The 15,521-nt window shown below is 32.4% G+C and overlaps 1 protein-coding gene across 1 annotated transcript; it reads left to right on the forward strand.

Moving 5' to 3' along the window:
• Nucleotides 1-3,001: 3,001 nt before the first annotated feature.
• On the forward strand, nt 3,002-15,091 carry LOC110883546 (probable inactive receptor kinase At2g26730). The gene is made up of 3 exons (XM_022131268.2): nt 3,002-3,115; nt 3,217-3,427; nt 14,433-15,091. Exons 1-3 carry the CDS (start codon nt 3,002-3,004, stop codon nt 15,089-15,091), a joined length of 984 nt encoding a protein of 327 aa, XP_021986960.1.
• The last annotated feature ends 430 nt before the right edge of the window (nt 15,092-15,521 follow it).

A 15,521-nucleotide genomic window follows, 5' to 3' on the forward strand; every position in this document is an offset into this window, starting at 1 on the left:
TTTCAGGACCTACGTCTTATGTAAAACCAGACAATACCTCTACCGGGAGGCGCGCAATTTTCGGTATATACAGCGGATCAACGATGCTGTTTGTTGCCCAGAATCTTCTTAACGAACAATGAATATCACAATGAACGAAATAAACACAAACTAACCTTGATTGAATAAATACAAATCGTGAATATGTACAAGTGAATGAATGTGAGAGTGTTTGTGAATGTAAGTTACAAATGAAATCAATCTATCCCTATTTATAGTTTCCTATGGGTACGAGTGAATAGACGCGTCTCTTCGTGAAAGGTCGTGTCTCTTGGATGTGTGGTTGAGATTGAATCTTGAAGAGGTGTGTTGATGTCGTCCGCATGATCAACAGTCGCGTCCCTTTGTTCTTGCCTTGATGCCGATTGGAATGGGTGTGTGTGTAGAGACACACCTATTCGGTTATTGAGGGAAGTTTCTAACTTCCATCTTGTCAACTTTGGTCCTTCAACTTCATAACCGCCACTTAATAATATTTCTAACTATCTATCTAACTATTAACTAATTACATAATAAACCCTAATACTTATATAGGATGTGAAGAGATTATGTTTTCATTCACCCCCCTAATCTCGAACATCCATAAGTTGCACCTTGATCTTTCTCCATGTCTTGCTTGCCATCCTGCACTTCTCCATTTTTATCATGAGCATGTTGTAGTAGATCGTTGCAGTCTTCTTTGATTGCCATTAGTAGAGTTGGTTCCTCGTCTTCCTGTACTAGATTTGTTTCTTCTTCTCTTTGGTTTGACTCAGGACAATCTGAGGCATAATGACCAAACTTTTGGCAATTGTAGCATTTAATCTTGCTTAAATCCTTCCCGAACTTCCTTTGGTTGCTTCTACTCTTGTAAGCATCATGTGATGAATCTTCATCATCTTCTTCTTCTTGTTGTTTGAACTTTCCATCACGCCACTTGCCTTGTGATGAACTGAACCATCCTTGTCCATTCTTCCCAAAACGCCTTCCACGACCATAGTTCTTGTCGCGTCGCGTATACATAAGTCTCTCTTGATTATATACCGGGTTTTCATCCACCAAACCGGTCCTTTCTTCATAGGCTTTCAATCTTCCAATTGTCTCGTCTAGCGTTGTTGTTTCTAAATCAGCGAATTGTTCAATGGTTGCAACAATTTGAACGAACCTTTTCGGTACAGAACTCAAAAGTTTCCGTACTAAAGTTGGTTGATCAAAAGTTGATCCAAGACCACTTGCCCTCGTGACAATGCTATTTAGTCTTGCAGTGAACGAATCGATAGTGTCTTCCTCCTTCATCTTTAACATCTCAAACTCTGTTTTGAGCGTTTGAAGACGTGCCTTCTGCACTCGATCTGCACCGACGTGTCTAGTCTTTAATGCATCCCAAATTTCTTTTGCACTCTTGCAACTTGCAACTTGTATTATCATATCTTCCGGTAGTACTTGAAATAAATAAGCGGTCGCCATCATATCCTTCTTTTCATCCGCTTGCGTATTTTCTTTTGGTTCTATCATTTCCCATAATCCGTTTGCCCTCAAAATGGTTTTTATACGGATTGCCCATACCGTATAATTTGTAGACTTTAAAATAGGACACTGAAACTGGGAGAACGAACTACCCTCTCTAATTACTACCGCGTTTGACGGAGAGGCTCCTCCTGAATCCGCCATAATTTCTTTTCCAACAATTTTCACTTTCTAAACTTTGGTTTTCTCCTAAAACCGAAGTCTATGATTCCAAAAATTCACACTAACTTTCTAACGTGGAATCAAAACCAATTTCTAAACCTTATATAAATTCCAGAAAAATAGAACGTAGAACCTGGAATTTGAGAACCGACCGACTTCTCTTATCGTGATTCTCCGCACGGTTTTCTGACTTTTCTTAACAACCCTCTTGGCTGCGTTTTTTCTTCTTCTTGATTCGCGACTCTCTAAACAAAAACAGCCCCAAACCCGCTTGATTTGCGACTTAAACTTCTCAACCGAACACCCTCTTGATGCTTTGATATCACAAAACTTCTCAGATTTTGTGTCTTTTGCAAACTTCAAACAACCCAAACTTCTCAGATTTGCGATTGCTTCTTCAAACCTTAAACCGGAATACAAACTTCTCAGATTTGCTTCCGTCTTCTTTAATTCGAACCGTAGCCTCTTGCCGTGATTTGAATTAACAAAAAAACTCAGAATCCAAACACCCTCAGTGATGATCAGATAGAAATCGAACACCCTCCTGATGAACGATTAACGAACGAACAACAATCGTACCCGCTTGATGCGATTGATGTTAAAACTTAACAAAAACAACCTAATCGACGCCTCCTGCGTGATCAGAATTGTCAGGGAATTCAACCACCCGCCTGATGATTGTTTTCCGAAACGAATTTGAGCCCTAGGCTCTGATACCACTGTTGCCCAGAATCTTCTTAACGAACAACGAATATCACAATGAACGAAATAAACACAAACTAACCTTGATTGAATAAATACAAATCGTGAATATGTACAAGTGAATGAATGTGAGAGTGTTTGTGAATGTAAGTTACAAATGAAATCAATCTATCCCTATTTATAGTTTCCTACGGGTACGAGTGAATAGACGCGTCTCTTCGTGAAAGGTCGTGTCTCTTGGATGTGTGGTTGAGATTGAATCTTGAAGAGGTGTGTTGATGTCGTCCGCATGATCAACAGTCGCGTCCCTTTGTTCTTGCCTTGATGCCGATTGGAATGGGTGTGTGTGTAGAGACACACCTATTCGGTTATTGAGGGAAGTTTCTAACTTCCATCTTGTCAACTTTGGTCCTTCAACTTCATAACCGCCACTTAATAATATTTCTAACTATCTATCTAACTATTAACTAATTACATAATAAACCCTAATACTTATATAGGATGTGAAGAGATTATGTTTTCACTGTTACTAATTCTCTTTGGGTCTGTAGGGAAGATGATGTATCAGCGTATCATACCACCATCCAAACTAATGGAGGAAAAGAAGCTAGTGACATTTGAGGATGATGTTTTTGATTTGGATGATTTGTTGAAAACAACTGCTGAGGTTTTGGGGGAAGGGAGTCTTGGGACGTCGTACAAACAGGTTTTTATTAAACAATTAACTCACACACCTTTTAAATTTACTTGTATCAATTTGTTTTTTAGAACAACTAATTCATATACTCCTTAATTTTATTCTCACAGATGCTCGTGGGAAAGAATAAGACGGTGGTTGTGAAAATATTGAAAAATGTTGTGATGGAGGAGGAGGAGTTCAAAATAAAAATGGATGTTTTGGGGAAGATAAAGAACAAATATGTGGTTCCGTTAAGAGCTTTTTGTAGTTTTTCAAGTGTTGAGAAATTGCTTGTTTATGATTACATGCCCGCTGGTAGCTTATTAGCTCGTCTTCATGGTAATGTCTTCATCTCTAATTATTATTTGTCACTGCATTTTGATTTCTCACAGCATACATGATGAGAATCTTCATCTCTAATGGCTTCTGGATTCATACACCCATAGACAGGAGATCTACCGGCTTGTTTTCACTTTTAGTGTTTAATGATTTTACAAGTTTTCACATCATAAAAAGAATATAAAATTCTATTTTTTTAAAAGAAGATAGCATTATTGGTTGATGGGAATGGGGTCCATCAAATTCTCTCTTTTCCATGCAGTGAAGAGGACTCATGCCCATCCATTCCCAGCGTGTTTCGCCCCAAATAGATGGTATAACACGCTGGTTTCATGCCAAAAAAACATGTCACCTCACCTGGGGTGTGAGGTGGTAACACATGGTCTTAGACCGAACGTAGTGTGCGGTTTTTGCCCCGAATACCGCCCGAAAACGCCCTCCCCTCCGCCCCCGTGGGCGTGTTTGGCCAATTTGTTTGGTCTGGTGTGTTTTAAATAACGCTAAAGGGGCAAGGGTTTGACCAATCAGATTCATTTCCATTTTTATAAAACCAATCAATTTTTTTTGATGTTTTATTATTTAATTTTATTACAGACATAATGTCACAGAATGTACACATCTCCACTGCACCCATTTTAGAAAACACCTAATAATGCACCATTGCTGACTTTGCTGCCACATGACGCAAAAAGCCCAAGAGTGAATCATGTCCACTACGCATGGTCTTAGGGAGTTTATACCACTGACAATCTGTAAACAGTTGTTTACATTTGTAAATTGTAGTCTACTTCGTAAAAGGTGTATATGAAGTTTACGATGTTGACAAGTCAAATTGGTGTATCGTGTTTATGATTGTTTAGACATGGATTTTATGGTGTCTTAAACGTGTCCACCTATTTAAGACACGGACACGTTTAAGACACGGAACATGTTTAACCCAAACAAAAAACCTGTTAAGAATGTGTTATTTCGTGTTGCATTAACAGGTCCGCGTTTAAAATTAGTAGCCTTATATTAAACCCAAACCTAGATAAATCTTGACCTCAATTTTCACCACGTTTACAATACTCGGTAGTAAGTCTTGTGGTGTATACTGGAGGTAGTAAGTCTTGTGGTATATACTGGAAAATCTTTGAATAACATGAACCATGAAAGTTGAAGATAATGTAGGAAAAGGGAATTGTTACATACAAAACACCTTTTCATCGACTTTCTCTCTTAATGTCAATTAATAATTAAATCATAATTTGAATTCTTGTTGTAACTTAAAACAAATAATTTTTAAACAAAAACTAAGAGGTTAAAGTTACCACTAAGCGGGTCAAAAGTTATAAAAAATATTATATTATAACTAATAAAAATCTAAAATTTAGCATTTTAATTTTTTTACGTAAATAATAAAAGAAATTATGGAAAAAAAGGGAAAATTCCGGCTTCCCAGCCTTATTTATACATATGCATACACTAGGTTAGAACCCCGTGTGGAGCGGATTGATAAAATGTAATTTTATATACTAAGTAATAAAAAAGTTATATCTGACAAATAAAAAAATGTTTATTGCATAGACTAAATAAATTCGTGTATAATAAAAGTTAAATAATTATAATGTACTCAGTTAATACATATAGTCATCAACATATGTCTTCAAAAATTAAGTTTTATTCCTATTTACTTATTATAAAATTTTATTTATTTACTTATTTATTTATTTATTTATTTATTTATTTATTATTATTAAGTTAGAAAATTTAAACGATGAATTAATAAAATATTAAATGCTTATTAATAAGCTGAATAAATAAAATAAATAGTTATAATAGAATAGAGATGGAAAAATAAGGGGAGAAGACACCATAAAGTAAGTAAGTGTGTCCATAGATATTTTCATTTATGATATATCAAAGATAAAACAAAGACTAAAGACAAAGATTAATATATATATATATATATATATATATATATATATATATATATATATATATATAGGGGGCTGCTAGAATGAGAACCACCCCGAGTTGTAAGAACCGAGAGAACTACACCCCACGGAGCGCCGTTCGCCGCGATTTTTTTTTACAAGTAGATGTGTGCATTATAAACACGGCCGTAAAAAATCATGGCGAACGGCGCTCCGTGGGGTGTAGTTTTATACACCACAAGTTTGGCGTTTTTAATTTTTTTTCTTTTTTTTTTCACCAAACTTGTGGTGTAAAAAACTACACCCCACGGAGCGCCGTTCGCCATGATTTTTTACGGCTGTGTTTATAATACACACATCTACTTGTAAAAAAAATCATGGCGAACGGCGCTCCGTGGGGTGTAGTTCTCGCGGTTCTTACAACTCGAGGTGGTTTTCATTCTAGCGGCTCCCTCTATATATATATATATATATATATATATATATATATATATATATATATATATATATATATATATATATATATATATATATATATTGCCAATGATCTCTAGATCAAGTGGTGGAGGGCTTGCATTTCTTTTGATAGATGCAGGTTCGACTCCCACTTGTTGCAGAGTGAGGCATTGGTTGGCAATGATAGGAGACCCAGGGAAACCTGGGTTGGTTCCTTGAGCCAAACGGGTTTTATCGGTAATTTCACCGTCGTGCCTACGGGCGGGTGGGTTACCGGGTTTTCCCCGGAGTTGGTGGTGGACTCGGGTTACTCTCGGAGTACTCCGTTTGTCCAGTGGGTGCCCCGAGAGTACTCGGGATTGAGTTTGTTGGCCGTTTAAATATATATATATATATAGTGGAGAGTTCAAATGAGAAGAAATTTTTTGTAAGAAGAAAAAAGAAGAAATTTCAACCAATAAGAATACTTTATTTCACTTCATTTAATATAAGTATTTAATGTTACAATAAGGGTACATTGGTAAATATACATATGTCATTAATTTGTAGTATTTCTCTTTAATAGCTAATTACATTAATTTTTTTGTAACTTATCTTCAATATATGTATTTTTTCAAAAAAATGAAATAAAATAATTTAAAGTGTAGGATAAATTACGAGTTGTGTAAGATACATTACGAGTTGTGTAAGATAAATTTTAAGGTGTAGGGTGAATTTCGAAATTTGTAAGATAACTTTTGATGTGTGTAGGCAAAAATAAGTTAGTGTGGAAGATACTAGCCTTTATGACTAATTAGTTAGTCAAAAATGATAATAAATGAGATAAGTGAAAAACTAGTTAATGTTTTACAAAATTACCCTTTGTTCTTTTTCTTCTCAATTAAATTTTCTTCTCAAATGAACCTTCCCCTATATATATATATATATGAGAACTAGATTTTTCAAAAGCTTTTTTTTTAAATAATTCTCAAGAATCTTGAAAAAAAATCACTTTGCTCCAAAAAAAAAGTAAAATAAAAAAATGTCGCATGCAAAATATACATAGGATGTAAAAAAATTACATGGTCGTAAACAAAATTTATATTAGGCGTATACAAAATTTACAATAGGCCTAACTATCGACTCGACATTTTTTTTTTTTTTTTTTGTTTTTACATATGTGTTTATAACATTTTCATCTACATTTGTGCAAAAAAATGGTGGCCAAACTTGTGCGGAAAGTAGTTCTCGTAGTTCTAATATAAACACAAGAAACCCACTTTTAACCAGAAAGTTAAGGAAGCCCTATGTAATGAACTTGTTTTTTTAAAAACATTTAGGGCATGTAACATACATGTTTTCTAGTGTTTTGAGACATAAAATATCAAAAAAGCACACACACATAGTATAGGAAGAGATTTCGTTTTGACATGAGATTCTAGTGCTAATTTATACTAAGGGCAATAGTATCAAAAACCTATAATCATGCCACTCACATGCCAAAGAACATGCATATGCAAGTTACATGACGTTTCCCCTATCTTATTTTAAATACTCGTAACTTTTTATGCGGTAGTATTCTTTTTATAAAATTACACCAAAACAATGATCGTTTTTTATCTTTAAAACGAATATACTATTACTATATATAATTAAAAAAATTACATGTTACTTGAGTTTTTTTTTAATTCATGGTTTTAAGTATGTTTTATCAAAACACCATAAAAACAATAGAGATTACTGTGGAAAAATCTTCAACAAAGACATCACATATGAACAAAAACTCCTCAAATTCCCGGTTCATAAAAAACGCCATAAAATCAATAAAGATTATGTTGTTTAAAAGCACTATAAACTTCTAGTTCTAAAACACAATAACTGGCAGTTCTAAAAACACCCTAAACCCAGAAAACATCATAAATCTGTAGTTCTAAAACACCATACACATGTCGTTTTAAAACCACTATAAACTTACAGTTCTAAAACACCATAAACCTGCAATTCTTAAACACTAAAAATTTTCGGTTTAAAAAACACCATGAAAAAAAGCCATAAAACACCAGCGAATTGCATAGTTTCAAAAAAAAAAAAAAAAGCCACAAACATGTACAGTTTTAAAAAACGCCATAAAACAGAACATAAACACATCATATAATTGTACAGTTTCAAGAAACGTCATAAACAAACCATAGACTTATACAATTTCAAAAAATGCCATAAACACGCCATATAATTGCACATTTAAAAAAAACATCATAACACGCCATAGAATTGCACACTTAAAAAAACGCCATAACAAAACATATAAATTAAAAAAAAAAAAAAAACACCACAAAATTGCACAGCTTAAAAAACACCTAGTTAACGGTTGATATTAACCTGGTACAAAAAATGTGCTTTTTCAGATAATGTAACTGAAAAAAGCTGTAACAACTTTATACTTTCTCTCTTCTGTCTCTTCTGACACAAAAAAATGTGACAATTACAACTGTCACATAAAAATCTCGCTGTAAAAAAATAACATATTTTTTACGCGCATTACAAAATCTTGCTGTAAATTACAAGTTTTAGAATCCATCCACTTCATATAATCTAAAACACTGCTGCCAAAACCAATAAAAAAAGTGTAATATATGAAGTTAGAAAAAATATAAACAGCTGAAAAATGTAACACATTCTCTCTCCTCTCTCTACTCTTAAAAAGTGTATCTGATATCCATACATTCAGTTTTCAGAGTATTTGTAACTCACATGAGATTTCTCCCTTTAATTCACCATATATGTATATACACAACTGAGATCAAAATAAAACTCTTTTGAGTTACGAGAATTTGGAAACTCCTACTTACCGTGTGAGTTTTACCACTACTTTTTTTGCACAACCGAACATGTTACAAACACCCATGTAAAAATAATTATCAAGCAGTGTTTTACGCCTTTTATATCAATATGAGAAAACTGCTGACATCAACATTTATCCCACTCTAAAGGGTTTTTATGCTAGTGTAAATCATACAATTTATTTTTTTTTATTTGGAAAAGTTTTTTTTTAGTATTTTTAGTAAAAATAATATTTTGAAAAATCCTTTTTTTGTTGAGTTCTCGAAGTTCCCACAACTAAAAAAGTGGGAACTGAGGAACAATGAATGTAACATGTTAAATATATCGTAAAAATTAAATTTAAAATGCTAAAGATGTCTAAAAGCTATTCCAAAAGATATTTTTGTAATTTTTTAAACATTTTTACTCTTTCTTTAAGATATTTTTTTTAGTTTTTGAATTTTTTATTAGAAAGGCGACTACATGTATTTATATGAAAAAGTTTCGAAATTGTTTTTTTTAAATGATTTTTAACATGTTACGTTAATTTTTTAACAAGTTAAAAGCATAGTTCCTCAATTCCCTACTTTTTTGGTGTTCACTATTAGACACACACACACACACACACACACATATATATATATATATATATATATATATATATATATATATGTATATATATATATATATATATGTATATATATATATATATATATATATATAGTGGAAGGTTCAAATGAGAATAATTTTTTTTTAAGAATAAAAAAGAACAAACTTCAACCAATAATAATGCTTCATTTTACTTCATTTAATTTTTGTATTTAATATGGGTGTAAGGGTATATTGGTAAAATTAGATAGATCATTAATTCTTAGTCTTCCTTTTTAATAGCTCACTAAATTAAATTTGTAACTTATTTAAAAAAATATATATCTTTTCAAAGAAGAAAAAAAATTAATTTAAAGTGTAGGATAAATTATGAGGTGTGTAGGATGAATTACGAGTTGTGTAGGATAAATTTCAGTATGTGTAGGATAAATTTCAAAAACGTGTAGGATAAATTTTGATGTGTCTAGGCAAAAATTTTAGTGTGTAGGATGATACTCTTTATGACTAATTAATTAGCCAAAAATAATAATAAATGAGATAAGAGAAAAACTATTTAATGTTTTACAATTGTACCCTTTATTGTTTTTCTTCTCAAATGAACTATATATCTTTTCATTTGAGAAGAAATTTAATGTGAGAAAAAAGAAGAAAGGGCATAATGGTAAAACATTAAATAGTTTGTAACTCCTCCCATTAATTATGTTATCTCTAATTAATAAAAGGGGAATTGGCCTGTAATAATCTCATCTAGACCTAATTGGTCATTAATAATCCCACCTCAGAATATTCCCCCCACTAGTCCCACCTTTCACCTATTTTTTCTACAATGGTCCCCCGTTAAAAAAACTTAACGGAGTTAAGCTTTTTTCCAAATTACAAACAGATTTTTAGGGCTTTTGATCAGAGCGATGATACGAGTCCATTGATGTAAAACTTACTTCGAAATGGTGCTCCAAGTGACATGATTTTGGTTAATTGGAAATTTAAGCACCTGAATTGAAGCGTCGTTTTCATCGTTTGGAGCACCGTTTCGAGACAAGTTTTACATCAATGGACTCGTGTCGTCGTTCTAATCAAAGCCTTAAAGAATCTGTTTGTAATTTGGAAAAAAGTTTAACTCCGTTAAGTTTTTTTAACGGGGGACCATTGTATGAAAAATAGGTGAAAGGTGGGACTGGTGGGGGGAATATTCTGAGATGTGATTATTAATGGCCAATAAGGTCTAGGTGGGATTATTACAGGCCAATTTCCCTTAATAAAACAAAAAACATTTTATCCTACACATTTCAAAATGTATCCCACATGTATCTTACACTTATCGAAATTTACCCTACGCATATCTAAATTTATCATACACATTTAAGAATATATCCTACACATATACTAAAATTTATCCTACACATATCGAAAATTGTTGTTCACCCTAAATAATTTTATCTTGAAAGAGTATATTTAAAAGTGAGTTTCAAGTTTAATTAGTTACAATTAGAAATTTACCTATATGCCCTTATTAATAACATTAAATGTACATATTAAATGAAGTAAATGGAGCATTTCTATTGGTTTAAAACTTATTATTTTTATTCTTACAAAAAATTTCTTCTGAATCTTCCACTATATATATATATATATATAGGGGACCGCTAAAATGAAAACCACCTTCAGTTGTAAGAACTGAGAGAACCACTTTCTAGCCTTTAGATGAAGAAGATGGATGGATGAGATTGAAAGTAACAAAAACTAATATTAAATAGATTTTGTCTTATTATGTCTTTAATATTTTAAGAGAAAAATGCCCGGATAGTCCCTGTGGTTTCGCCTTTTTTCACCTATAGTCCCCAACTTTCTAAAACTACCTGTATAGTCCTCAACTTTTCAATTTTCGTTCCCGGATAGTCCCTAGGCCTAACATCAAGTTTTCTCAGTTAACATGATGTGAAATGACAAAAATACCCTTACTATAAAATAAAACAAAATAACTTAACCTATTAAATAGATTTATTTATTTGTGGGACCCACTCTTTTATAAAAAAACAAAATAACAACCATACCCCACCCCCCAAAAACCTAAACCCCCCCCCCCCCAAGCTAAAATGCTAAAAACTAAACCCCCAAAAAACCTAAAAAAATACAAAAAATCTAATTTTTTTAATATTTTTTATACTCAAATCGCTACTTTTAGTGGCCAAATTTTTTTTAAAGAGTGGGGTAGGGTGGGGTGGGGTTGTTATTTTGTTTTTTTTTTATAAAAGAGTGGGTCCCACAAATACATAAATCTATTTAATAGGTTAAGTTATTTTGTTTTATAGTAAGGTTATTTTTGTCATTTCACTTCCTGTTAACTGAGAAAACTAACTGATGTTAGGCCTAGGGACTATCCGTGAACGAAAATTGAAAAGTTGGGGACTATACAGGTAGTTTTAGAAAGTTGGGGACTATAGGTGAAAAAAGGCGAAACACAGGGACTATCCAGGCATTTTTCTCTTAAAATATTAAAGACATAATAAGACAAAATCTATTTAATATTAGTTTTTGTTACTTTCAATCTCATCCATCCATCTTCTTCATCTAAAGGCTAGAAAGTGGTTCTCACTGGAGGTGGTTTTCATTTTAGCGGTCCCCTATATATATATATATATATATATATATATATATATATATATATATATATATATATATATATATATATATATATAGTGGAAGGTTCAAATGAGAAGAAATTTTTTGTAAGAATAAAAAGAATAAGTTTTAAACCAATAGAAAATGCTCCATTTACTTCATTTAATATGTACATTTAATGTTATTAATAAGGGCATATAGGTAAATTTCTAATTGTAACTAATTAGTAACTAATTAAACTTGAAACTCACTTATAAATATACTCTTTCAAGATAAAATTATTTAGGGTGAACAACAATTTTCGATATGTGTAGGATAAATTTTAGTATATGTGTAGGATAAATTCACAAATGTGTATGATAAATTTAGATATGCGTAGGGTAAATTTCGATAAGTGTAAGATACATGTAGGATACATTTTGAAATGTGTATGATAAAATGTTTTTTGTTTTATTAATTAGAGATAACATAATTAATGGGAGGAGTTACAAACTATTTAATGTTTTACCATTATGCCCTTTCTTCTTTTTTTTCTCACATTAAATTTCTTCTCAAATGAACCTTCCCATATATATATATATATATATATATATATATATATATATATATATATATGTATATATATATGTATATATATATATGTATATATATATATATATATATATATATATATATATATATATATATATATATATACACGGTATCATTTTTGTAAATACCCAGAACTTTAAAAATATTAGGAGGGGTGGAATGGGAAGATTCAAACAAAAATGATACACAAGCTAATCACATCTTATTTCCCCATATTTTTAAAAAATCCGTAATTTTTTAATAGGTAATTATTCTTTAAATCACTATAAAGTTAAACATTTTTTTCATAGTTTAAACAAGTGTACTATTGATATATTTATTTTTTAAAAGATGTGAAGTAGGTGTTGTATTCACCGGATATTTTATGGTTTTTCAAAGGGAAATTAGCCTGTAATAATCTCACCTAGACCTTATTTGTCATTAATAATCCCACTTGAGAATATTCCCCCCACCAGTCCCACCTTTCACCTATTTTTTCCTTCATTGGTCCCCCGTTAAAAAAACATAACAGAATTAATCTTTTTTTCCAAATTACAAACAAATTTTTAGAGCTTTTGATTAGAACGACGATACGAGTTCATTGATGTAAAACTTTCCTCGAAACGGTGCTCCGAACGATGAAAACGACGCTTCAATCCGGGTGTTTAAATTCCCAATTAACCAAAATTAAGTCACTTGGAGCACCATTTCGAAGTAAGTTTACATCAATAGACTCGTATCATCGTTCTGATCAAAAGCCCTAAAAATATGTTTGTAATTTGGAAAAAAGCTTAACCCCGTTAAGTTTTTTTTAACGGGGGACCATGGTAGGAAAAATAGGTGAAAGGTGGGACTGGTGGGGAGAATATTCTGAGGTGGGATTATTAATGGCCAATAAGGTCTAGGTGAGATTATTACAAGCCAATTTCCCTTTTTTAAACTGGGTAGATTTGTGGTGTTTTGAACTGGTATTTTTATGGTGTTTTTAAACTACATTTGTTATTGGTATGTTTTTCAAGCGTTTTTTAGACTGCACTACAAGTTTATGGTGTTTTAGAAGTGCAGGTTTATGGTGGTTTAAAACCGCAGGTTTATGACGTTTTTAAACTGGACATGTTTTGGTGTTTTAATCCTGAGTATTTTTATGGTATTTTTAAACTGCATTTTTCATGGGTAAATTTCATGGCGCTTTTTAAACTTGGCAACAAGTTTATAGTGTAGTAGAATCTACAGGTTTATGGTGTTTTAGAACTACAGGTTTAACATGTTTTTAAATTGGACAAGTTTGTGGTGTTCTAGAATCAGCTGTTATTTTAGTGTTTTTAAACTGCTTTTTTCATCATTTTTTAAACTGGACAATAGGTTTATACTATTTTAAAACCTGTAGGTATGGTGTTTTAGATGCATGTTTATGGCATTTTAAACTGGACAAGCTGTGGTGCTTTGAGATATTTCTGGCGCGGTTTTTAAATTTCATATTTGATGGTTTTTTATCAACTAGACACCATGTGTATGGCGTTTTGAAACCTGCAGGTTTATGGTCGTATTGTCATTATGATGTTTTTTTTATGAATTGGAATTTCGTGGTGTTTTTGTTCCTACATGACGTCTTTGTGGAAGATTTTGACGATCATAATCTCTATTGTTTTTAGGACGTTTTTATGGTGTGTTTACCTTATTCTAAAATACCATAGAACATACTTAAACACCATGAATTAAAAAAACTCAGTTAACACGTTTTATTTTTATTTTTATATAGTGATAACATACTCGTTTGGAAGATAAAAGAATGCTCGTTGTTATCATATAATTTATTTTTAAAATAATACTGCATAAAAAGATATGGTTGGTTAAAAAGATGGGGGAAATGACATGTCACGTGCATGTGCATGTTCTTTGGCATGTGCATGGCGTTCTGACTATATTGGCCTTTAGTGTAAATTATCGTCAACACCATGTGAAGAATGTACGGGATGTATAAATGATATGTATAGTTGTATACATTAATTAAAGTGGTGCAAGTGATTGTTTTGCAGGAAGTGTTGGTTCAAGCCAAACACAATTTAACTGGGACCATCGTATGCAAGTTGCACTAAGTACCGCTAAGGGGTTGGCATACTTACATGTAGTCGAAGACATTGTTCACGGAAACATCACATCATCAAACATCTTCCTCCAAAAAGAAAATGAAAATGAAGTTTCGTTGTCTGAATACGGTCTCAACACTCTTTTTCATAGGTCACGTTCCCTGACCCATCGGGTCACCGGTTATTGGGCCCCTGAAGTTCTCGAGTCACGAGAATTTACATTCAAATCTGATGTGTATAGCTTTGGGGTTTTGTTATTGGAGCTTCTAACTGGAAAAATACCAAACCATGCCTCATTAGATAAGGAAGGGGTCCACTTCTCTGACTGGGTCGGTCCAATTGTATGCAAGGAACCTAAGGTTGAGCTTTTTGACATGGTACTAACGAGGGGTCATAATGTCGACAAGATGGAACAGTTGTTGCAAATAGCAAAGGATTGTGTATTGATTAGTGAACCAAATCAACGACCATCAATGCACAATGTGGTGAGCATGATGGAGGATATGTTGTCGAGACAATCGTCGGATTACAACTCAAAGGGATACAATTCTAGGCGTTCAACGAAGACTCATGATACACTAAGTGGCATCACGGTCGACACACTTTAAGCCCCTATGATCAATCTAGTGTGATTTTGGTAGTTTTGTTTTCCTTAAATTGTGTGTGACTTTTATGGGTCAGGTCAAGTTTCCATGGCATTGATTGTAAATTATAAGCTTGTGAATGTGTTTTCCCGTGGTTGTAATAGGTTCTAAAAACTCACTTGTTGTAGGTAAAGCTTCTCAATTCTATTGAAGGTAAGCTTCTTTAAGGTACCATATCCATGCTACATTGGAACACCCCAACCTGGTTAGCGATGACGTGTCACTATACCAGTAATCAGAGTCAATACTCAATTATTATCAATTATTAACTGATAAAAACATTACAATTTTACAATAATCAAAATAGCGACAATACATTATTCTCTTGAGCCATTTTCCCCGGTTTCTTCAGATAAACTTATAACCTAACGTATATAAAAGACATATACACACC

This window comes from Helianthus annuus, chromosome 10 (assembly GCF_002127325.2).
Source record: "Helianthus annuus cultivar XRQ/B chromosome 10, HanXRQr2.0-SUNRISE, whole genome shotgun sequence".
Classification (NCBI taxonomy): Eukaryota; Viridiplantae; Streptophyta; class Magnoliopsida; order Asterales; family Asteraceae; genus Helianthus; species Helianthus annuus.